This window comes from Neofelis nebulosa, chromosome 6 (assembly GCF_028018385.1).
Source record: "Neofelis nebulosa isolate mNeoNeb1 chromosome 6, mNeoNeb1.pri, whole genome shotgun sequence".
NCBI lineage: Eukaryota > Metazoa > Chordata > Mammalia > Carnivora > Felidae > Neofelis > Neofelis nebulosa.
The window spans coordinates 102,057,642-102,079,240 of NC_080787.1; the positions used below are offsets into that span (position 1 = coordinate 102,057,642).

General features: G+C 35.4%; 2 protein-coding genes and 1 pseudogene across 8 annotated transcripts in view; 2 read left to right on the plus strand and 1 right to left on the minus strand.

Moving 5' to 3' along the window:
* Window positions 1–18,753, plus strand: part of CEP57L1 (centrosomal protein 57 like 1) — a 73,388-nt gene extending 54,635 nt beyond the window's left edge. For all 3 annotated transcript variants that reach the window (XM_058734911.1, XM_058734910.1, XM_058734912.1), the window contains 7 exons: window positions 7,284–7,400; window positions 10,313–10,390; window positions 10,860–10,946; window positions 13,975–14,052; window positions 14,169–14,413; window positions 15,650–15,794; window positions 17,618–18,753. In XM_058734911.1, the coding sequence (XP_058590894.1) occupies window positions 7,284–7,400; window positions 10,313–10,390; window positions 10,860–10,946; window positions 13,975–14,052; window positions 14,169–14,413; window positions 15,650–15,794; window positions 17,618–17,836 (969 nt within the window). In that variant the 3' untranslated portion in view covers window positions 17,837–18,753. The remainder of the gene's footprint in view (window positions 1–7,283; window positions 7,401–10,312; window positions 10,391–10,859; window positions 10,947–13,974; window positions 14,053–14,168; window positions 14,414–15,649; window positions 15,795–17,617) is intronic.
* On the minus strand, window positions 12,189–12,769 carry LOC131514664 (ubiquitin-conjugating enzyme E2 D3-like; annotated as a pseudogene).
* A 120-nt stretch (window positions 18,754–18,873) lies between the features above and the next one.
* LOC131514658 (uncharacterized) overlaps window positions 18,874–21,599 on the plus strand; it is a 180,199-nt gene continuing 177,473 nt past the window's right edge. For all 5 annotated transcript variants that reach the window (XM_058734897.1, XM_058734895.1, XM_058734898.1 and 2 more), the window contains exons 1-2: window positions 18,874–19,441; window positions 20,248–20,413. The gene's annotated coding sequence lies outside the window, so the exon portion shown is untranslated. The remainder of the gene's footprint in view (window positions 19,442–20,247; window positions 20,414–21,599) is intronic.

Consider the following 21,599-nt stretch of genomic DNA (forward strand, 5'->3'; position numbering starts at 1 on the left):
TTTTTTAATTGGATTATTCATTTTTGTAGTGTTGTGTTTTATAAATTCTTTGTATATTTTGGATACTAACCCTTTATCAGATATGTCATTGACAAATATCTTCTCCCATTCTGTAGGCTCCGTTTTAATTTTGTTGATTGTTTCCTTCATTGGGCAGATCTTTTTATTTTGTTGAAGTCCCAATAGTTTATTTTGCTTTTGTCTCCCTTGCCTCAGGAGATATATCAGGAGATATATCTAGAAAGAAGTTTGCTATGGCCAATGTCAAATAGGTTACTGCCTGTGTTCTCCTCTAGGTTTTAATGGTTTCCTGTCTCACATTTAGGTCTTTAATCCATTTTGAATTTATTTTTGTGTATGGTGTAATAAAGTGGTCCAGTTTCATTCTTCTGTGTGTTGCTGTCCAGCTCTCCCTACACCATTTATTGATGAGACTACCTTTTTTCTGTTGGATATTCTTTCCTGTTTTGGCAAAGATTAATGGACCATATAGTTGTGGGTTCATTTCTGGGGTTTCTATTCTGTTCCATTGATCTATGTGTCTATTTTTGTGCCAGTACCATACTGTTTTAATCACTATAGCTGTGTAATATAACTTGAAGTATGGAATTGTGATGCCTCTAGCTTTGCTTTCCTTTTTCAAGATTGCATTGGTCTTATTGTGGTTCCATACAAATTTTAAGATTGTTTCTTCTAGTTCTGTGAAAAATGCTGTTGGTATTTTGTTAGAGACTACATTAAATGTATAGATTGCTTCGGGTAATATAGACATTTTAACAATGTTTGTTTTTCAATTTATTTCTGTCATCTTCAATTTCTTTCATCAGTGTTTCATCAAGGAAGAAGTAAAACTTCTAATATTTGCAGATGACATAATACTTTATATAGAAAACCTGAAAAGACTCCATGAAAATAGTGCTAGAACTGATCAACAAATTCAGTGAAGAAACAGGATACAAAATCAATGTATAGAAATCTGTTGCATTTTTTTTTCAGGTTTTGTTTTATTTTATTTTTTTAATTTACAGTCACGTTAGTTAGCATAGGAGTGCAACAATGATTTCAGGAGTACATTCCAGTGATTCATCCCCTATGTATAACATACAGACCTCATCCCAGCAAGTGTCTTCTTTAATGCCCCTTAAAGAAGGGCATTTAGCACATCCCTCCTCCCACAACCCTCCCAGCAACTCTGTTTGTTCTCTATATTTAAGTGCCTCTTATGTTTTTATCCCTCCCTGTTTTTATACTATTTTTGCTTTCCTTCCCTTATGTTCATCTGTTTTGTATCTTAAAGTCCTCATAGGAGTGAAGTCATATATTTGTCTTTCTCTGACTGACGAATTTTGCTTAGCATAGTACCCTCTAGTTCCATCCACGTAGTTGCAAATGGCAAGATTTCATTCTTTTTGATTGCCGAGTAATACTCCAGTGTGTGTGTGTGTGTGTGTGTGTGTGTGTGTGTGTGTGTGTGTGTGTGTGTATACCACATCTTCTTTATCCATTCATCCATCGATGGGCATTTGGGCTCTTTCCATACTTTGGCTATTGTTAATAGTGCTCCTATAAACATTGGGGTGCATGTGCCCCTTCAAAACAGCACACCTGTATCCCTTGGATAAATACCTAGTAGTGCAATTGCTGGGCCGTAGGGTAGTTCCATTTCTAATTTTTTGAGGAAACTCCATACTGTTTTCCAGAGGGGCTGCACCAGTTTGCTTTCCCACCAACAGTGTAAAAGGATTCTCCTTTCTCTGCATCCTCGCCAACATCTGTTGTTGCCTGAGTTGTTAATGTTAGCCATTCTGACCAGTGTGAGGTGGTATCTCATTGTGGTTTTGATTTGTATTTCCCTGGTGATGAGTGATGTTGAGCATTTTTTCACGTGTCCGCTAGCCATCAGGATGTCTTCTTTGGAGAAGTGTCTATTCATGTCTTTTGCCCATTTCTTCACTGGATTATTTGTGGGGGGGTTTTGGGTGTTGAGTTTGATAAGTTCTTTATAGATTTTGGATACTCACCCTTTATCTGATATGTCATTTGCAAATATCTTCTCCCATTCCATCAGTTGCCTTTTAGTTTTGCTGCTTATTTCCTTTGCTGTGCAGAAGCTTTTTATTTTGATGAGGGAGATCCCAATAGTTCTTTTTTGCTTTTGTTTCCCTTGCCTCTGGAGACGTGTTGAGTAAGAAGTTGCTGTGGCCAAGGCCAAAGAGGTTTTTGCCTGCTTTCTCCTTGAGGATTTTGATGGCTTCCTGTCTTACTTTTAGATCTTTCGTTAATTTTAAGCTTATTTTTGTGTATGGTGTAAGAAAGTGGTCCAGGTTCATTTTTCTGCATGTTGCTATCCAGTTTTCCCAGCACCATTTGCTGAAGAGACTGTCTTTATTCTATTGGATATTCTTTCCTGCTTTGTCAGAGATTAGTTGGCCATACGTTTGTGGGTCCATTTCTGGGTTCTCTATTCTGTTCCATTGATCTGAGTATCTGTTTTTGTGCCAGCACCATACTGTCTTGATGATTACAGCTTTGTAATACATCTTGAAGTCTGGGATTGTGATGCTTCCGGCTTTGGTTTTCTTTTTCAGGATTGCTTTGGCTATTCGGGGTCTTTTCTGGTTCCATACAAATTTTAGGATTGTTTGTTCTAGCTCTGTGGAGAATGCTGGTGTTATTTGGGTAGGGATTGCTATTTGTTTTTATTTTGATTGACATCTGGCTTGTTTTCTGTTTGGGGATAGGATGAATAAAGCTATTATGAATATTCTTGTACAAATCTTTTGTGGATGTATGTTTTATTTCTTTTGGGTAAATATCTAATAATAAAATTGTGATGCCACAGGTAGGTGCATGTTTAACTTTATAAGAAACTTCTAAAGTGTTTTCCAAAATATTTTTCTTTAGAAGTTATTGGTTTGCATTTTTCTGTGTGCTCCATCTGGAATTTTTGTATGCCGAGAGAAAATGTTGAAGGTTACATTTCTTTTCATGTAGATGTCCAGTTGTTCCAGCACCATTCGTTACAATACTATCCTTTCTCCCATTGAATTGTATTGGCAGCTTTGTGTATGGTTGATTGACTATATAGATAAAGTCTGTTTCTGGGACCCTGTATACCATGTAGCTGTAAAATAAGTCTTGAAATCAAGTAATGCAAATCTTCCCACTTTGTTCTTTTTGAAGATTATTGTGGTTATTATAGGTCCTTTGCACTTCTATAAACATTTTATATTCAGTGTGGCATTTTCTAAAAAATAAGTCTTCTGGGATTTTATCTGTGGTCTTGTTAAATCTTGAGATCATTTGGAGGAAAATTGACATCTCAAAAATATCTAATCTTTCAATCTGTGAGCATGATGTAATTCTCCGTTTATTTCAGTCTTTACTTTCTCTTTGTTGTGGTTTGTAGTTTTTAATGAGGTCTTACACATCTTTTGTTAAATTTATCTCTAAGAATTTAATGTTTTCTTAATGCTATGATGAACAGTATCATTTCCTCCCATTTTTCTATTACTAGTAAAATTGATATTTGTGTGACTTTGCATCCTATAGTCTTGCTAATTTGTTTGTTCCAGTAGTTTTCAATTTTTTAGGGATTTTCAGTATACATAATCCTATCATCTGTGGATAAAGACAGTTTTATTTCTTCTTTTCCAATCTTTATGGCTTTTATTTCCTTTTTTCACCTTACTGCACTGGCTATTACAGCTAATACACTTTTAAGTAGAAGTAGTAAAGACTGTCATCCTTGCTTTGTTTCTGATCTTTGGGGAAAGATGCCAGTCTTCACTGTTAACTATGATATTATCTATAGGTTATTCGTAGCTCTCCCTTATGAAGTTGTGGAAATTACCTTCTGTTCTTAGTTTGCTGAAAGTTTTTGTCATGAATGAGTATTGAATTTTGTTAATTGCTTTTTCTACATCTCATCAGATGGGTCATATGATTTTTCTCCTTTATTCTGTTAATATGGTAAGTTACATTATTTGATTTTCAAATGTTAATCGATGTTGCATTCTTGGTATGGACCCCAACTGATTTTGATACGTTATTCTTTTTCTACATTGCTTGATTCAGTTTGCTAAATTTTTGCCTAAGTATTTTTGTGACTGTATCTTTGAAGGATCTTTGTAATTTTCTCATAATGTCTGTCTAGTTCTGTTGTCATGGTTTTGTTGCCCTTGTAAAATTACTTGGAAAGAGCTCTTGTTCTGTTTCCTGAAAGACCTTGTATAAGACTAGTGTTATTTCTTCCTTAAGTGTTTGATAGAATTAAAATTTGGTAGAAGCCATCTGGATCTGGAGTATTCTTGTGGACAGTTTTTAAATTATGAATTCAATTTATTTACCAGATATAGGGCTACTTGGATTTTCTGTTTCTTTTTGTGTCTTTAGAGATGTCTCTTCTTTCATTTCTGATATTACTAATTTATAATTTTACTCTTTTAAAAATTATCCATCTACCTATCACTTCTATAAATTTTATTGATTTTTTTCAAAAAAGCAACATTTTTTTTGAGAAAGCATCTTTTTTTCATTTCTTTTTTTTCCTTTTTGTTAATTTAAATTCCAGTTAGTTAACATACAGTGTAGTATTGATTTCAAGAGTAGAATTTAGTGATTCATTACTTACATATAACACCCACTGCTCATCTCAACAAGTGCCCTCCTTAATGCCCATCACCCATTTAGCCCACCCCCCTCCAGCAACCTTCAGTTTGTCCTATGTATTTAAGAGTCTAATGGTTTGCCTCCCTCTCTGTTTTTATCTTCTTTTTCCTTTTCCTTCCCTTCCCCTATATCTGTTGCAAACTTTTTATTTATAACTTTTATTTATACTAAACTTTTATTTATAACTAAAATAACTTTTTATTATAGTTTTTTTGTTATTTCCTACATAATTGATTTCCATTTTATTATTTCCTTCCTTATTGATTTTAAAACTTTTATTCTTTCTCTTTTTTTTTTTTAATTTTTTTTTCAACGTTTTTTATTTATTTTTGGGACAGAGAGAGACAGAGCATGAACGGGGGAGGGGCAGAGAGAGAGGGAGACACAGAATCTGAAACAGGCTCCAGGCTCCGAGCCGTCAGCACAGAGCCCGACGCGGGGCTCGAACTCACGGACCGCGAGATCGTGACCTGGCTGAAGTCGGCCGCTTAACCGACTGCGTCACCCAGGCGCCCAAAACTTTTATTCTTTCTCTTAAATGTTGCCATTTTATGATGAAAGCTACTGAGTTCACTCTTAACCGCTTTACTTGCCTCCCACAGAGTTTGATGTTTTGTTTTGTTTTGTTTTGTTAATTTTAGAGAGACAGCAAGACAGGGAAAGGGGAGGAAGGGTGAGTGGAGAGAGAGAGAGAGAAAAAGAGGGAGAGGGAGAATCTTAGGCAGTCTCAGAGCGGAGCCCAATGCAGGGCTTGATCCCTCAACCGTCGGATCATGACCTGAGCCGAAATCAACTCAATCAGTTGAGTAGATCACTCAACCAGCTGAGCCACCCAGGCACCCCAGATGTTTTGTGTTTTTCTTGTCATTCAGCTAAAAAATATTTTCTAACTTCTCTAGTGATTTCTTTTTAAATTTTATTGACTTCTCTTCCTCCTGATACTTCTCTCCTCTTTGTAGTAGCTGTTGTACAAGTTAAAATATGTGTTTTTAACTAAACCAGTTGGCCAAGAGTTAGTATTAAAACATTTCAATATGATGTACAATCCTTACTACAGTGTGCTTCCACTTGTCCCCTTTGTGCTACAGTTTTCATAATTTTATTTCTGTATGTGTTATAAAACTCACGCTACATCATTATTATTTTTGCTTTAAAAGGTTGTCCTTTAAAGAAAATTTAAAGAAATAAGATGGAATACGTATCTATTCACATTTTTACCATTTCCAATGTTTTTCTTTCTTTGTGTAGATATGATCTTATGTCTGGTGTCATTTCCTTCAGTCCAAAGTACATCCTTTAAAAGTATGCTGAGAATTCTCTTAGCATATATTTTTCTTGACAAGTCCTTCCTTCACTATTATTGGTGAAGGATATTTTCACTGGATATAAAATTCTAGTTGGCAGCTTTTGTTCTCTCAGCACATTAAAAATGTGATCTCAATTGTCTTCTGAATTTCATAGTTTCTAATGAGAATTTTTATCTTCATTCCTCTGTGCATAATGAATCATCACTTCTCAGACTGCTTCTAAGGTTTTCCCTTTATCACTGGTTTTTAGTAATTTGATGATGATGTGCCCAAATATGGTTTTCTCTGTACTTACTCTGCTTGGGTTTTTTAATTTGTTATTATTCCTGGATCTGTCCAGTAATATTTTTCATCAAATTTGGAAAATTTTGGGGGCTCCTAGGTGGCTCAGTTGGTTAAGCATCCAACTTTGGCTCAGGTCACGATCTCACAGTCTGTGAGTTTCAGCCCCGTGTCAGGCTCTGTGCTGACAGCTCAGAGCCTGGACCCTGCTTCAGATTCTGTGTCTCCCTCTCTCTCTGCCCCCCCCTCCCCCCATCTCACACTCTGTCTCTTTCTCTCTCAAAAATAAACATTTTAAAAAGTGGTAAATTTTTAGCCATTATCATAACTTCAAATAATTATTTTTGCCTGAATAATTCTTCTCTCCTTCTCTCCCTCTGTAATGCCAGTTGAATATTAGACCACAGGTCACTGAGACTGTTTATTGCTTGTTTCAGTTTTTTGTTTTTTAATATTCTTTATTCTTTAGAGCAGTGTTAAGTTTATAGAAAATTGAGCAGCCAGTATAGAAAGTTTTCATATACCCCCTGCCTCCTCACAGTTGCCCCTATTATTAGTACCTTTCATTAGTGTGATAATAAATAACCACTACAAAACAATGTATAGATGTGAAAATATATGTATAACTTTCCTTTTCTCCAGTTTCTCTATATACTTTATTTCTCTGATAGCTGATTTTCTGTGTTATAATTAAAAGATATATCAATGTGTAGGTTTGGTCACCCTACAAATAACAGTTTATTTAATATATGTTTCACTGATGATGTTTTCCTTAGTAGAAATGTCATATTAACATACATAGAAGAGTTTGTTTCATTGATGCTAATATAGCTCATTTTTTAATATTATGTTTGTTTTTTAAAAGTATTTTTATTTTTCTGTTTTTTACTCATAAGCACCTATGTACATGTATATACATGTTTCTTATGACAGATTTATTGTGCTTTAATTCTCAGAAGTTGTATTATTCTTGAGCCATTGGCATTACTTGCCAAATTCAGGTTTTGTTTTTATCCTTTCCAGGCCCAGCTTCAAAGGGAAAAAGAGCAAGATCATATGAAGCTGCAAGCAAAACTTGAAAAGCTAGATGTCTTAGAAAAAGAATGTTTTAAACTTACAGCAACTCAGAAAACTGCTGAGGTAAGCTTCCATTTGTTTCTTTGAAGTGATGATGCCAGGAATAAATCTTTAGTATTAAGCATTATTGGCCTTATGTGTGAATATACAGTAAATCTGATTTATAAAACTTCTTTAACAGCTCTTAGTAATCCAGATATGATTTTCTGCCTGTGGAGATAAAAAGTTAATGCATTCTGTCATGGCATGAATGAGCTTGCCTTTTGATGTAAAATTGTAATTTGGGCTTCTTCTGAAATGGCAGAACATTTTCATTAGTCAGATAATTTGCCTAAAGGATATTGAAAAGATTGACTTTCACCACTTACAGTCAAGTCTATCCTATATCCCATCCTGAAATGCCCTCTCCTTTCTCCACCCAAATTTTCTTCATTTCATAAGACCTTCTTCAGGTCCTGCTTGAGTTCTCCAATTCTCAGGAAGCTCTCCCTTTGAAATAGTACTGTCTTCACAGTCTGAACCATAGCATGGATATAAGATGAAATACATATGTATATTATATATAAAATACATATATATATGTATGAGTGTGTATATAGTCTGAGTCAAATTATATTCATTGTTTTGTTGTTTAATTGTTTCATGCCTATTACTTTTGTTTCCTTACATACAGTGTAAACTGTTAAATAACAAGGAACATATCTTATGCTTTTTTCACATTTTAAAAATTTAGTTATAACTGAAAAAAACATTATATTAGTTTCAGGTGTACAACCTAATGATGACCACAATAAGTCTAATTAATATCCCTCACCATACATTGTCACAAAATTGTTTTCTTTTTTTTTTTAAGGTTTTATTTAAACTTCAGTTAGTTAACATACAGTGTAATATTAGTTTCAGGTATACAATATAGTGATTCTGCAGTTCCATACATCAGCTGGTACTCATCACAACAAATGTATTCCTTAATCTCCATCACCTCCATCCCTCCCCCCATCTCCCTTCCGCTAACCATCAGTTTGTTCTCTATAGTTAAGAGTCTTTTTTTTTTTAATTTGTTTTATTTATTTTTTTAGAGAGAGAGAGAGTGCTAGCAGGGGAGGGGGTCAAAGAGAAAGAGAGAGAATCTTAAGCAGGCTCCATGCTCAGCTCGGAGCTTGTTATGGGGCTCGATCCCACAACCCTGGTATCACAACCTGAGCCAAAATCAAGAGTCGGGCACTCAACCGACTGAGCCACCCAGGCTCCCCAAGAGCCTATTTTTTACTTTATCTCTCTTTTTTTTGTTGTTCATTTGTTTTATTTATTTATTTTTTTAAAATGTTTATTTATTTTGAAAGAGAGAGAGCAGGGGTGGGGCAGAGAGAGAGAATCTCAAGCAGGTTCCACACTGTCAATGCAGAGCCTGACACGGGGTTCATCTCACAAACCATAATATCATGACCTGAGCCAAAATCAAGAGTTGGATGCTTACCCAACTGAGCCACCCAGGCACCCATTTTATTCCTTTAATTCCACATATGAGTGAAATCATACGGTATTTGTCCTTCTCTGACTTTTTTCACTTAGCATTATACTCTCTAGCTCCATCCACATCATTGCAAATGGCAAGATTTCATTCTTTTTTTATGGTTGAGTAATATTCCTGTGTGTGTGTGTGTGTGTGTGTGTGTGTGTATACACATGCCACATCTTCTTTATCCATTCATCAGTCGTGAACCCTTGGGCTGTTTCCATAATTTGGCTGTTATAGTAATGCTGCTATAAACATAGGGGTGCACGTGTCCCTTTGAATTAATATTTTTGTATTCTTTGGTTAGATACCCAATGCAATTTCTGGGTAGTTCAATTTTTAACTTTTTTTTAAAAAATTTTTTAATGTTTATTTTTGAGAGAGAAAGTGACAAAATGCGAGCAGGGGAGGGGCAGAGAGTGAGAGAGACACAGAATCCAAAGCAGGCTCCAGGCTCTGAGCAGTCAGCACAGAGCCCTACTTGTGGCTCAAACCCATGCACTGTGAGATCATGACCTGAGCTAAAGTCGGACGCTTAACCGACTGAGCCACCCAGGCACCCCTATTTTTAACTTTTTGAAGAAACTCCATACTGTTTTCCAGAGTGGTCGCACCAGTTTGCATTCCCACCAACAGTGCGAGAGGGTTCCCCTTTCTCCACATTCTCACCAACACCTGTTGTTTCTTGTGTTGTTGATGTTAGCCATTCTGACAGGTATGAGGTGATATCTCATTGTAGTTTTGATTTGCATTTCCCTGATGATAAGTGATGTTGAGCATCTTTTCATGTGTCTTTGGTCATCTGGATATCTCCTTTGGAAGAATGTCTATTCATGTCTTCTACCCCTTTACTTGGATTATTCATTTTTGTGGTGTTGAGTTTTATAAGTTCTTTGTATATTTTGAATACTAACCCTTTATCAGATATGTCACTGGCAAATATTTTATCCCATTCTGTAGGTTGCCTTTTAGTTTTGTTGATTGTTTCCTTCACTGGACAAAAGCTTTTTATTATGATATATTCTATATATTATATTTATTATATGTCTTCCTATGAATTCCCTCTGCCAACAACTGCACCCTTATAATATGCACACAGTAGAAATTTATTGTGATTTGTCTATGTTTTGAATGAAACACTGAGACCCAAGCTATAATTGTTTGACCCTCTAGACCTCAGAAGTTTCATCATTACAATTTTGTTGCTGGAAGTTAATGTCTTTGCATGTACATTCTTTGCTTTCCCTTTGTTCCTCTTATATGTAATAGCAGATAAAGAAGCATAGGAAGGAAGCCAGGAAAAATCTTAGCATCTTTTGCCCTTTATTTTTCTTTCTTTCTGTTTAATTTGCTGAACTATTAAGAATTAAGACTCCAAAGACTCTATTTGGAAAAAGAACAAAGGATATTTGACTCTAGGTTTTATATAACAATCCCAGTTTTTTTTGTTCTTTTGCAGGGCAAGATTAAACATTTAGAAGAAAAACTTAAGGAAGAAGAACATCAGCGTAAGCTATTTCAGGACAAAGCATCAGAAGTAAATAGAGCATTATATTATTTATCAAAATAAACCACAGATTATTTATTATACTTATTTTTCATTGTCTGAAGCCTATAATTTCTGCTTCATTGCTTGTTAGTTTTGTCTCTTTTTGCTATACTAATGAAATTCTTAGTAAGTCAGCCAGTATATTTATATACTTGGATGCACTGCCAAGAGAGGTCTTGTAGTGTTGAAATTTTGACATATATCTACAAAAGAATTCCTGATATAGATTTTCAGTTGATTGGTATACGTGTATTAAGTAATGCATTCTCTCATAAACAGAAAATGGTTGTAATTATCAATAGACTTAGTAGCTTTCACATACAAAAAATAGTATTTGGAGTTTTCTTCCTCAGAAAGCATTTTTGTCTTTATAAACTGAGACTTGATTTCTCATTATAATGTCTTTGAAGAGCTTATTAAAAATCAGTTTTATAAAGCTTGTTCTTTAATATTGTAGCTTCAAACTGGACTTGAAATCAGTAGAATTTTAATGTCTTCAGTATCAAATAAAAAATGCTCCAAGGAGAAGAAGAAATCTTCAAAGGTAGGCAGATACTTTATTCTTATTTGCTAATGTCTATTTCTTTACTCTTCTAATATTTATATCTATCTATTTCCAAAAAGAATTTGAAGAGATTTATAATAAAAGGCATGCAATAATGCTATGAAATGTGGATTAAAACATAAGTTGAGTGATGATGGTTTTAGGTTTGAGGATAGAATATTCTATAAAATTTAGGTTAAAGAAAGTATCCATAGTTGAGCACAAAACCTAGTTCCAAGCTTGCTCGACAATCAAAGCAAAAAGGAGCATGTAACGGTCAGTATATCTGTCTTTGTGAAATAACAATGAGCATTCCAGTTTTTCCAGAGAGACAGACATTTTTCTAGTTCTAAACTCTTTTCTTTTTCAGTATGTACAACTTTATTGAAGAAAAATAAATCAGTTACTAGCAGAGCTATTAGTTGATTACTCATCCATTGACAGCTTGTATCATTTATTTAATGCTGTATTAAATGGTGTATTGGAAGATAGATTAACAAATAGCTCCAAGTCTCCTAACAATTTAAATGAAAATTTAAAAATGTTTGAGACCCCATTTTGGAATACAAAGGGTATTTGGCTTCCAGTTTCCATTCTCTATAGAACAAGAGCGTGTCATTCCTATATTAACATGCATAAAATACATCACATTTTCTGTTCTGCTGATGCCATAAATTAATACCATTTCTCCAGTCACATCAGTTTTTTTTAATGTTTATTTATTTTTGAGAGAGAGAGAGGCAGAGTGCAAGTGGGAGAGGGGCAGAGAGAGAGAGAAAGAGACACAGAATCTGAAACAGATTCCAGGCTCCCAGCTGTCAGCACAGAGCCCTACACTGGGCTTGAACCCATGCACTGCAAGATCATGACCTGAGCTGAAGTCGGACCCTGAAGCAACAGAACCAACCTAGGCGCCCCCCCAGTCACATCATTTTTGAGCATAAAGTATCTCTAACAGTAGAAGGTTTAAAAAAAGAATGGGTACTTGAATAATGCTGCTTCCTTTGATGTGACAACCGAGCATCCACCTCCCTCCCGCTCAGGTGATTTCTTCAGTGTATTAGAGCAGTGCAGGATGGTTTTAGTCTCATAACCAAGTTAGAGTAAAGACACTGGCCACATAATACACATGCTCCTTTTTAAAAAAAACAATTCTGAATCTTGGGCAACTGTTCCCTTATAACTACTTTTTAGTTTCTAAAAGCAGTTGTTGTCCAAAGCTGGTCTTTGTCAGATGAGTATGCAAATGAATGGAGGGAGATAAACAAAAAATAACATTTTAAAAGATGAAGTCTGATAAGGGAGTAGCCAGATAAGAAAATCAAAAAAGGAACAGTAATTTAAAGTTTATTCCAGCTATAATGCAGGCTATTCTGACTTTAAGGTAGCATCACATAGCATACTTCTGAGTCCATTTCCAGGGTACTCTGTTGTACTTCTATTTTATAGATCCATGCAGTCTCTGGCACTAGGGTGTCATCTGGGTTTGGATCATATAGCAGGGAACAAATGGATAATTTAGAAATAATTAAAGCAGGAGATCACTGTGATCTTCGAATATCAAGGCAAATGCTACCAATCCTGTAATATTTGAAAAATACTGATTGATAAATTCTTCTTGTAAATGCAACCTTAGGTGGCTTCAAGGAAGAGTCTATAGGAAAACGAATTGTCAAAAAGAATACACTGCCTCAATATGGGCCATCATTAGGTCCCATAATTGTGGCTTGCTGATGAAACATTTCTTCCCCAACTGGACCTGCAGAACACTGTGCTAGAGGGTCATGGGCCAAATCACTCTTATTAATCCATTTCAATCCCATAACTTGTGCATCTTGTCTGGCCCCTCACTTTCTCAATGGGTGCTCAAAGACTGGACCAAAACTCTTGATTATCTAGGCACAGGGAAGGATTGTCTTTTTGTCTCACACTGGCTCTGCCAGACACAGGCACAGAGGGAGGGGCCAGGGCTTCCCTCAAGCTGCCCCTAGTACTAAACTCAGAGAAACGTATTCTGCAATACTTTATAAAAGTGGCACTAAATGACACAACAGATGATAACAATACAATAGATCCTGGAAGCAGTTTTATATAATCTAAGGTCACCAGAACCCATTTGTTAGAAGGACAGTAATAATTGTCTGTCAGTTCAGATCTTGGGAACACAGAAACTCCTCAGATTGGAAAAGTAGTAATTACACACAGTTGAAAACTTAGTACTATCAATAAATACAATAAAAAATCAGTGACAACTCTGCAGATGAAAATAAATCCCAATCTAAGGGAGGCCTTTAAGAATTCATAAGTGACACTGTTCTTAAGACTGAGAAAAAAAAAGATGCCTACGTATCTTGCTACTTCTGATAAAGAATAAAAATACGTACATACTTACTTGGTCCAGCTCATCCTGCTTTGCTATCAGTGATTAAGCTGTAGTACATCTATAACATGAAATACTACACAGAAATAAAAAGAATGTGTTGATATTTGCTGGATCCTCTTGAAGGAGATTTGGATCGTTTTCAGTTTTTGACTATCACAAATAAAACTGTTATGAACATTTGCATATAGGTTTTTGTGTGAACGTAGGTTTTAATTTTTCTGGGATAAATATCCAAGAGTATAATTGCCAGGTCATATGACAAGTACATGTTTAGTTTTACAAGAAATTTCCAAATTATTTTCCAAAGTGGTTATATTATTTTGTATTCCTACAAATGATGCATGAGTGATCTGGCTTCTCTGTATGTTTGCCAGCATTTGTTGTTGTCACTGTTCTCCATTTTGGCCATCCTGTTAGCTGTGTAGTGATATTTCATTGTAACTTGCATTTTCTTAATGGCTAATGTGTTGCAGATCTTTTCATGTATTTATTTGCCTTACATATGACCTTTTCAGCAAAATGTCTATCCATATTTTTTGCTTCTTTCTAATCAGATTGTTCACTGTTGAGTTTCGAAACTTCTTCATATCATAAACGTCTTAAAAAAATTTTTTTGTTTACTCTTTTTCCTTTGTTAATATTTAGAAAACTAAATGTTTAAAGAGAGGACCACGTCAGCAAATTTATTCCAAGTTTGAATCACTGCCTATTATGGCTGAGAAGGTAAGAGAGGAAAAAATGAAGATACTTGTTCTGACACACTCCTGTTTTGTTGCAAGTGCTATTTAAATGCCATGAGTCATTTAAAATTGTTCTCAGCTATTTCTTTTCCCCTAAAGTCTGCCAGTGCAGGCCATTCTGTGAATAGAAATATGCAAAGCCTCCTGCAGATGATGCAACATTATGGGCCACATATCCTTCAGAAACCTACTGAAGTTACTGAGCTTAGATGTCTCTACAAGCCTACTAGAACAAGTGCCCAGTGTAAAGCTGAACCTTCTGACTCAAAAAATTCCCTTTCTATTTGTGACAATTTGTCTGAACTTTTGATGGCAATGCAAGATGAACTGGACCAAATGAGTATGTAAGTATTTTTATTCTTTATCAGAAGAAGTAGCAAGATATGTAGGCATCTTTTTTCTTCTCAGTCTTAAGAACAATGCCACTTATGAATTCTTTACCTTTTTTTAAACTTAAAAAAAAATTGTTTTAATGTTTATTTTTGAGAGAGAGAGACAGAGCACAGAGAGAGAGGGAGACACAGAATCCAAAGCAGGCTCCAGGCCCTGAGCTGTCAGCACAGAGCCTGTAACGGGGCTTGAACTCACGAACCATGAGATCCTGACCTGAGCCGAAGTCAGACGCTTAACTGACTGAGCCACCCAGGCACCCCTGCCAATTATAAATTCTTAAAGGCCTCACTTAGATTGGGACTTACTTTCATCTGCAGAGTTGCCACTGATTTTTCATTGTATTTACTGATAGTATTTAAATTTTCAACTGTGTATAATTACTGCTTTTCCAATCTAAGGAGTTTCTGTGTTCCCAAGATCTGAACTGATAGACAATTATTACTGTCCTAACAAATGGGGTCAGGTGACCTTAAATTATAACTCACAAATGCTTTTATAAGAAAGATTCTCCTTTTTCTTTTTATAATCTTTTTAATTAAGTGGCATTTCATTAGACAAGTAGGAAAGCAGTTTCTTGTTTTAAACTCTGTCTGGTCTGCATTATAAGTTTTGAAGCATCCATAGTAAACAAGATTCTGTATAGGATACATATTTTAAGCCCCAAGTTTAAATATATATTCAACAAAAATCCCAGACAATACGAGATTTGGGTAGCCAGCTAGTTGAAATAAGACCTCTGTAGAAGATATAACTAGTTCTCTTGACAGTAGTAGGCAATCACCAAATCTAGGGATTTCTCAGGCAAATACTTTTATAGCTGGAATTCTTCCTAAACACCCTATATTAAGAATTCCAAAGTTGGAACTAAAGAGAATCCTTTAATACTTTTAGTTAAGGACATCAGAATGTTTTATTACATTTAGCTATGAGTATCAAAAATTTGGACTTTATTCTAAGGTTCTTTAAGACCCTAAGTCTAGGATATTTCTAAATTTATCTAATCTCAAATCACAAGAGCCTTTTATATTTACTGTAGATTTAATTAGATAACCCTACATAAAGAGACTGTCTTTGAAGATTAATATTTAACTGGCAAAAATTTATGATTGAACAGAATATTGTTTAATTATACTAAAGACATATAACATAAACCATAATAGTACTTGATATTTGCTTTTGTTTCATAGGGAGCACGAAGAACTACTAAATCAAATGAAGGAGACTGAAAGTCATTCAGTCTGTGAAGACATAGAATGTGAACTAGAGCATTTAGTCAAGAAAATGGAAATTAAAGGAGAACAAATTTCCAAACTGATGAAGCATCAAGATAATGTAAGAAGGCTTTAGTTAAAGATTTTAATAAAAAGATAACGTATTTGGAGTCAATGTTATATCTCTGCATGATCTTTCAAATTTGAGGTCTGTATATGTGGTTTAGTGAAAAGATGACAGATAGAAATTAGGCCTATTATAGAGCCATCTGTCCCATTGGAATAACATGGCCTCCTACATAACTCTCCAAGATAATTGTAAAGTAAGGGCAACAAGAATGTTTAGTTATGTATTCAGAAATGACCTTGGGAAAATTTTGAGGGAGGCTGAGTTTGCTTTGCAGCCCTCCTGGTTACCCTTTTAACATTCTTGCCCTTTATTTTTCCTGCCCCTAATGCTTTAATGAAGACTCTTATGTTGACAGGTCTCTGTTTCAGTACCCATACATAACCTGGCTCCGCAAGCAGTACTCTAATGCTAAAACCATTGTTTGTACTTTCCCAGAACAAGTTAGGCTGTGTTCCATTCCCTGGGGACCTATGCTTAACTAGCTATAGTGTGGTGGTAAGGGGGACTCTGTCCTTGCATGCGAATGCTTAATAACTAAGAATGGCATAGCAATTTTAATATTTCAACAGAAGAATCATGGAATATGATAATATTTTATCCCAAGACAGTGATTCCATAGGTTGGATTATTAGCACTATTACTCTGCTGGAGCAGAAGGCAGAAGTCTTTCCAGGAACCCTCAAATCACATCATGTAGCTATCTGCCTATATAGAATAGTCAGCATTCATATAAGTTGGTGATATATTAACCTCACAACTCAGCCTTCCCCGCTTTTATAGGAAAGTAATAAAGGATTCAGAATTTTACTGCCTTTATTCTTCTATGACCAATAAAGAGAAAAAGAGGAAATGAAACTTTTAAAGCAAATATCTTCATTTTACTGGCTTTTAAAGCTATAGTAAGTAAATTTTTTTGTATGATTGTGTTAGGGTGAAGATTATAAAACATACACTTTCTTAGAATTGCATAGGAGAAATTTGAAGGGAATACAAAAATAGTCATATTTTTAACATACATAAATTAAATTTTGAAAAATATTATTTCTACTCCATAATAGCTATAGCAGTATAAATTTTCAAGCATTTTATCATGATAAATTTAATTTCTGAAATTTAAATGGCCTTGGACACATACTAGGTTCTTAGCCAATATCTGGATCAGATCTACAAATTAGGCCCATGCATAAGTGAAATAGACTAAGTAATGGACTGGGTTTGGCAGAAATAGGTTTTGGCTAGTTGATAGGTTTTGTTTCATTTAATTCCATCAACTGTTACCAGATACCACCCAATGAGACATCTTTTAACTGGCATTCAGTAATACTTTAAATTCAGGAATACTTTCAAGTAAAATATGTATATGTACATTCAACTCTATAAATTCAGTGCTCGTTCCTGAAAGGTCTTTTTCTCTTGTCTCTGTTCTCCAGTTTTTACTCGTTTCATATCCCTTATAAATCTTCCTTGCAGCTTCTCACTGATCTTCTCAGTCCACATTGATCTTGTCCTACTTTGGCCTTCTCAAATAAACACCTTTTGTCCCACTCAGAGTTATCCCAGCCTGAATTATTCTCTACTTGTCACATATATGCTTTTCTTTCACTAATAAGAGCTATAAGCTTTTTGAGAGCAAGGTTTGTTTTATTCATTATATTTCTACCTAACTGGCACAGTGTTAGGCATATGATAGGTATTCAGTAAAGACCTAATGAACTTTTTAATTTCATGTAATCTTTAAACCGTCAATCCAATCCATTTTAGGGTATATTTTTTATATCTTTTTTTACTAAAATGTTAGATTTTTTTCTCTCCAGGTCCGTAAACTGCAGCAAAAAATTCAAAACTCAAAGATGAGTGAAGCTTCAGGTATTCAGCGAGAAGATAGCAGCCCTAAAGGATCAAAGAACATAAAAAATAGCCCCAGAAAATGTTTGCTAACTAACTCTCTTCAGAAGAACAGCAACTTTCATCCAGTACGAGTCCATAATCTTCAAATGAAATTGCGAAGAGATGATATCATGTGGGAACAGTAATAACACAATAGTAAAACTATCACCTTACATGAACTCTTGTCAATGAGATCTTGAATTGTCTAAAGTGGTTTTAATTTAATATACCTTATGAAATTTTGAATTATGTTTCTAGTCCTTATAAAGTGTCAAGTTGTAATATTTTTAAATTAATGCGTAACAACCTCCTAAGAGTCCCGAATAATAAATGACTGCGTTTTTGTTTCTCTGACTGAAATACCTAATCTCTCCATGTTTTAGACACATTGCCTATTTTGCAGACCTCTTAAGCTAAATCTAAGCAATTATACTGGATTGATGGTATTTAAAATTAAGTGAAATTTGAGATACAAGTACCATTCCACTTTTTTATTTAGTAGGCTTATAACCTTAAGAACCAATATAAAATGAACAGAGTAAGGAAAGGTCTTTTACCTTTCCTGGTGCTTCTTCCCTATCTTATTTTATGAGCTATGAAATGTTTTTCTTTTTTGTAAATGGAAGAGCCCTGTAAAGAAGCCTTTAGCCCAAGTTTTTATGTGACAATTATAAATAGGAACTCATGGTTACTTAATTTTTAGATGTCAATAACTTAACTGCAGAAGCCTTTTTCTGCAATTACTATTCTCTTTTACAAATCCAGTGCTGCTTTTTAACACCAGTGATCTATTTATCTTATTCCTTTATCACTAAAACTTTTGATGAGTTTTAGTCTTTGCATTATGTTTAATATTCATCAGTATAAATTGAGAATGTAAATTTCCAGGACCCACTTTTATAGGAAAGTACAGGAAAATGAAATTGGATGTTTTATTACCTTATCCAGTAACAATTCAGAGAAATATGATCTTTTTTTTATATATATTTTTAAGTCAGTGATGTCATAAGCAATGTCTTTGTATATGTATGCTTTATAATAAATTTACACTTGTTGACCTATCTTTCCAGAAACCTATGGAAACTATTATGACTCTTGAACTTTTTTGTTTTTTTCACTGAAATCCTTTGGGCCAACTAGAGAACTGAAGTCATCAGCTGAAGTAGAAATAGAAGACTGACAGAAAACGCATAATAGAAAGGAGGAACTCAGAAGCTAGGGTAGCAGTTTAAGAGATGGTGATTCCAAAGGGTCAGAATTGATGGTATATTTATCTACAGCTGGGGGAATGATCAAGCTATAGGTATGAAAGAATTTTCAGGTCAAGATCTTGGGGAGCTAGGAAAAGCAATTATGTTAAAGACAGTCCTCCTAAGAAATTCCCTAAAAGTGTGTGTGTGTGTGGCGGGGGGTGGGGGGAAGGTGGTAATTGTAGATCTCTGGTGAGGGAAGAAGAAAACTGATTCATTCTCACTGAGAGCAGAGGTGCTAAGTTAGAAGAACTTTCCAAACCTGAAGTGCAAAAATGACTGAAAATGGGCAGATGGATACTTGAAATTATCCTTGAAAGTGACTAATGATGGAGATGAAAGATTGTCTCTGGTTTAAATACTGCATGTGTCCTTCACCCACTCTTATTCCCTCTCCCTCTGCAGCTTCTTCAGCCCCAGAGACGTTCCACAGAGTGCTTCATCTAAATTCATTTTCATCACCTTACCTACTTTTCAACTTTGCCTTTCCTCCTTGAGAATGTGAGTGCTGTAGTTTAAACTTAGCAAAAAACTCACCAGGGCCGTAATGCAGCCCTGTCTCTTTCTGTGCCTTTGTTTTCCATGCACTTAGGAAAGTGGCTGACTACACTTAGCTTATCAGTAGTGAAGTCATCACTTGTGAAACTGTATTGGTAAAACAAAAACAAAGTCATTCTAGGAACACTTGAATATTTTAGTTAAGAATTGAGAATTTTCTTGGAAAATCAATGTAGCATAGGAGAAAAACCATAAGATTTCAGAATTAGAAGACTTGGGTTCAAATTGTGACTCCACCATTTAGTAGTTTGAACAATCAAATAACTTTTCAGGGCCTCCATTTCTTATTTGTAAAGTAGGGATTGTATTGCTACCTAAGTCACAGGGTTGTTGTGAGGAATAAATGAAGTAACGTGTCATAGAAACCACCCAGCAGAAGGGTTGGCATTGAGTAAAAACTCAATAAGTGTTAAATCTGACTGCCCTGCCCCACCAAAAGTTGTCAGACAACCTGAGTTTGCATGTGTTAAAGCCTGAAAGCGAGAGCCAAAACATATTCTTTGTAAAAGTGGGAATATTCTAATTACTTGGGGTTTTTTCTTCTTCTTCTTTTCTGTGTCTGAGAGGAAATTGTTCTGGCTTATTCCCTAGCTCAGGTTTCTAGTGAGAGTGGGTAAAGAATATAATCTTACCATGGTGTAGAAATACATAATCACACATGGCAACTTGATTTGGAATCTGTTTTGGTTGTTGGGTGACATTTATTATGGAGAAACACTAAAGAATTGTCTCTTGTTGCTCCGTCACAGCTACTGAACTAGAAATGTGTCCTGCTCACAGACTGCGGCTTACCAGAGCCTTTGACTCCTCAGGGGTGGAGCAAATGATTTCCTTCTTGGACAAGGGCAATCTGTGGCCAGTGTACAAGAGTTGCCATGGCAACCCTGCAGCTGCGCTCTGCCTAGCAGAGACTCGGTAGGATATCGTGGATTTTGTTCACTTAAGTGAAAAACAGGTTTGTTTGTTTTTTATTTAATCAGAAATTGAAAAAAATGAAATTGGAACTGTCTAGCCAAGACAGGTCTCAACTTCGATGAAACTGTGAAACTAGAAAGTGAGTGTTTAAAACAGCAGGTATTGTGAATATTCTAATTCTGGAAATAGCAGTTCCTGGAATCTTGAGTTAACTGTACTTGTATGGGTCATTGGCAGCCTAGCCATTTTTATTGGGTATTAGCTGAATATAGAGGGGTTGAAGGGACATGCTCATTTTTCAGCAGTATAAGATAAAAGGAGATACTTAAAATAGGGAGCTAGCTAGTGGTGGTGGTGTACTTAAAAGTTGTTTTTGAGGGACGCCTGGGTGGCTCAGTCAGTTCAGCATCCAACTCTTGATTTTGGCTCATGTCATGATCTCAGGGTCATGACATCAAGCCCCAGGGTGGGGCTTGCTTAAGATTCTCTCTCTCTCCCTTTGCTTTTCAGCTGCTCATGCACACTAGTGCACATTCTCTCTCTCTCTCTCTCTCTCTCTCTCTCTCAAAAAAGAAAGTTGTTTGTGAGATTTTTATATAGCCTTTTTACTTTAAAAATACAACTATACAGGGGCGCCTGGGTGGCTCCGTCGGTTAAGCTTACGACTTGGCTCAGGTCATGATCTCGCGGTTTGTGAGTTCGAGCCCCACGTCGGGCTCTGTGCTGACAGCTCCGAGCCTGGAGCCTGCTTCAGATTCTGTGTCTCCATCTCTGCCCCTCCCCCACTTGTGCTCTTGTCTCTCTCTATCAAAAATAAATAAAATGTAAAAAAAAAAATATTAAAAAAATATAACAATACAACTAAAAAATTACAACTTTTAACTATAAAGGAGTAGTCTTAATCTGTAACAGGACATCAAAAAATTAAATTAAAATTTGATTGCAATGTGGTGAGAATCAAACTAAGGGGGAAAGTCTAGTTGGTTATGCACAGTGGAAGGACTGCTCACCGTGGCCAAAAATGCGCCAGCTGCCATTGTTGGTGTAGAGTAAATAGTGAAACTCCTAATGGGGTTTCCTGGAACTCTATTCAGCTGTAACTAAAGCTGTCTGCACTGAGAACATTTAATTGTATGTGAAGTTTAGATAACTAAGCTGACTCCCAGATGTATAATAAGACAAAACT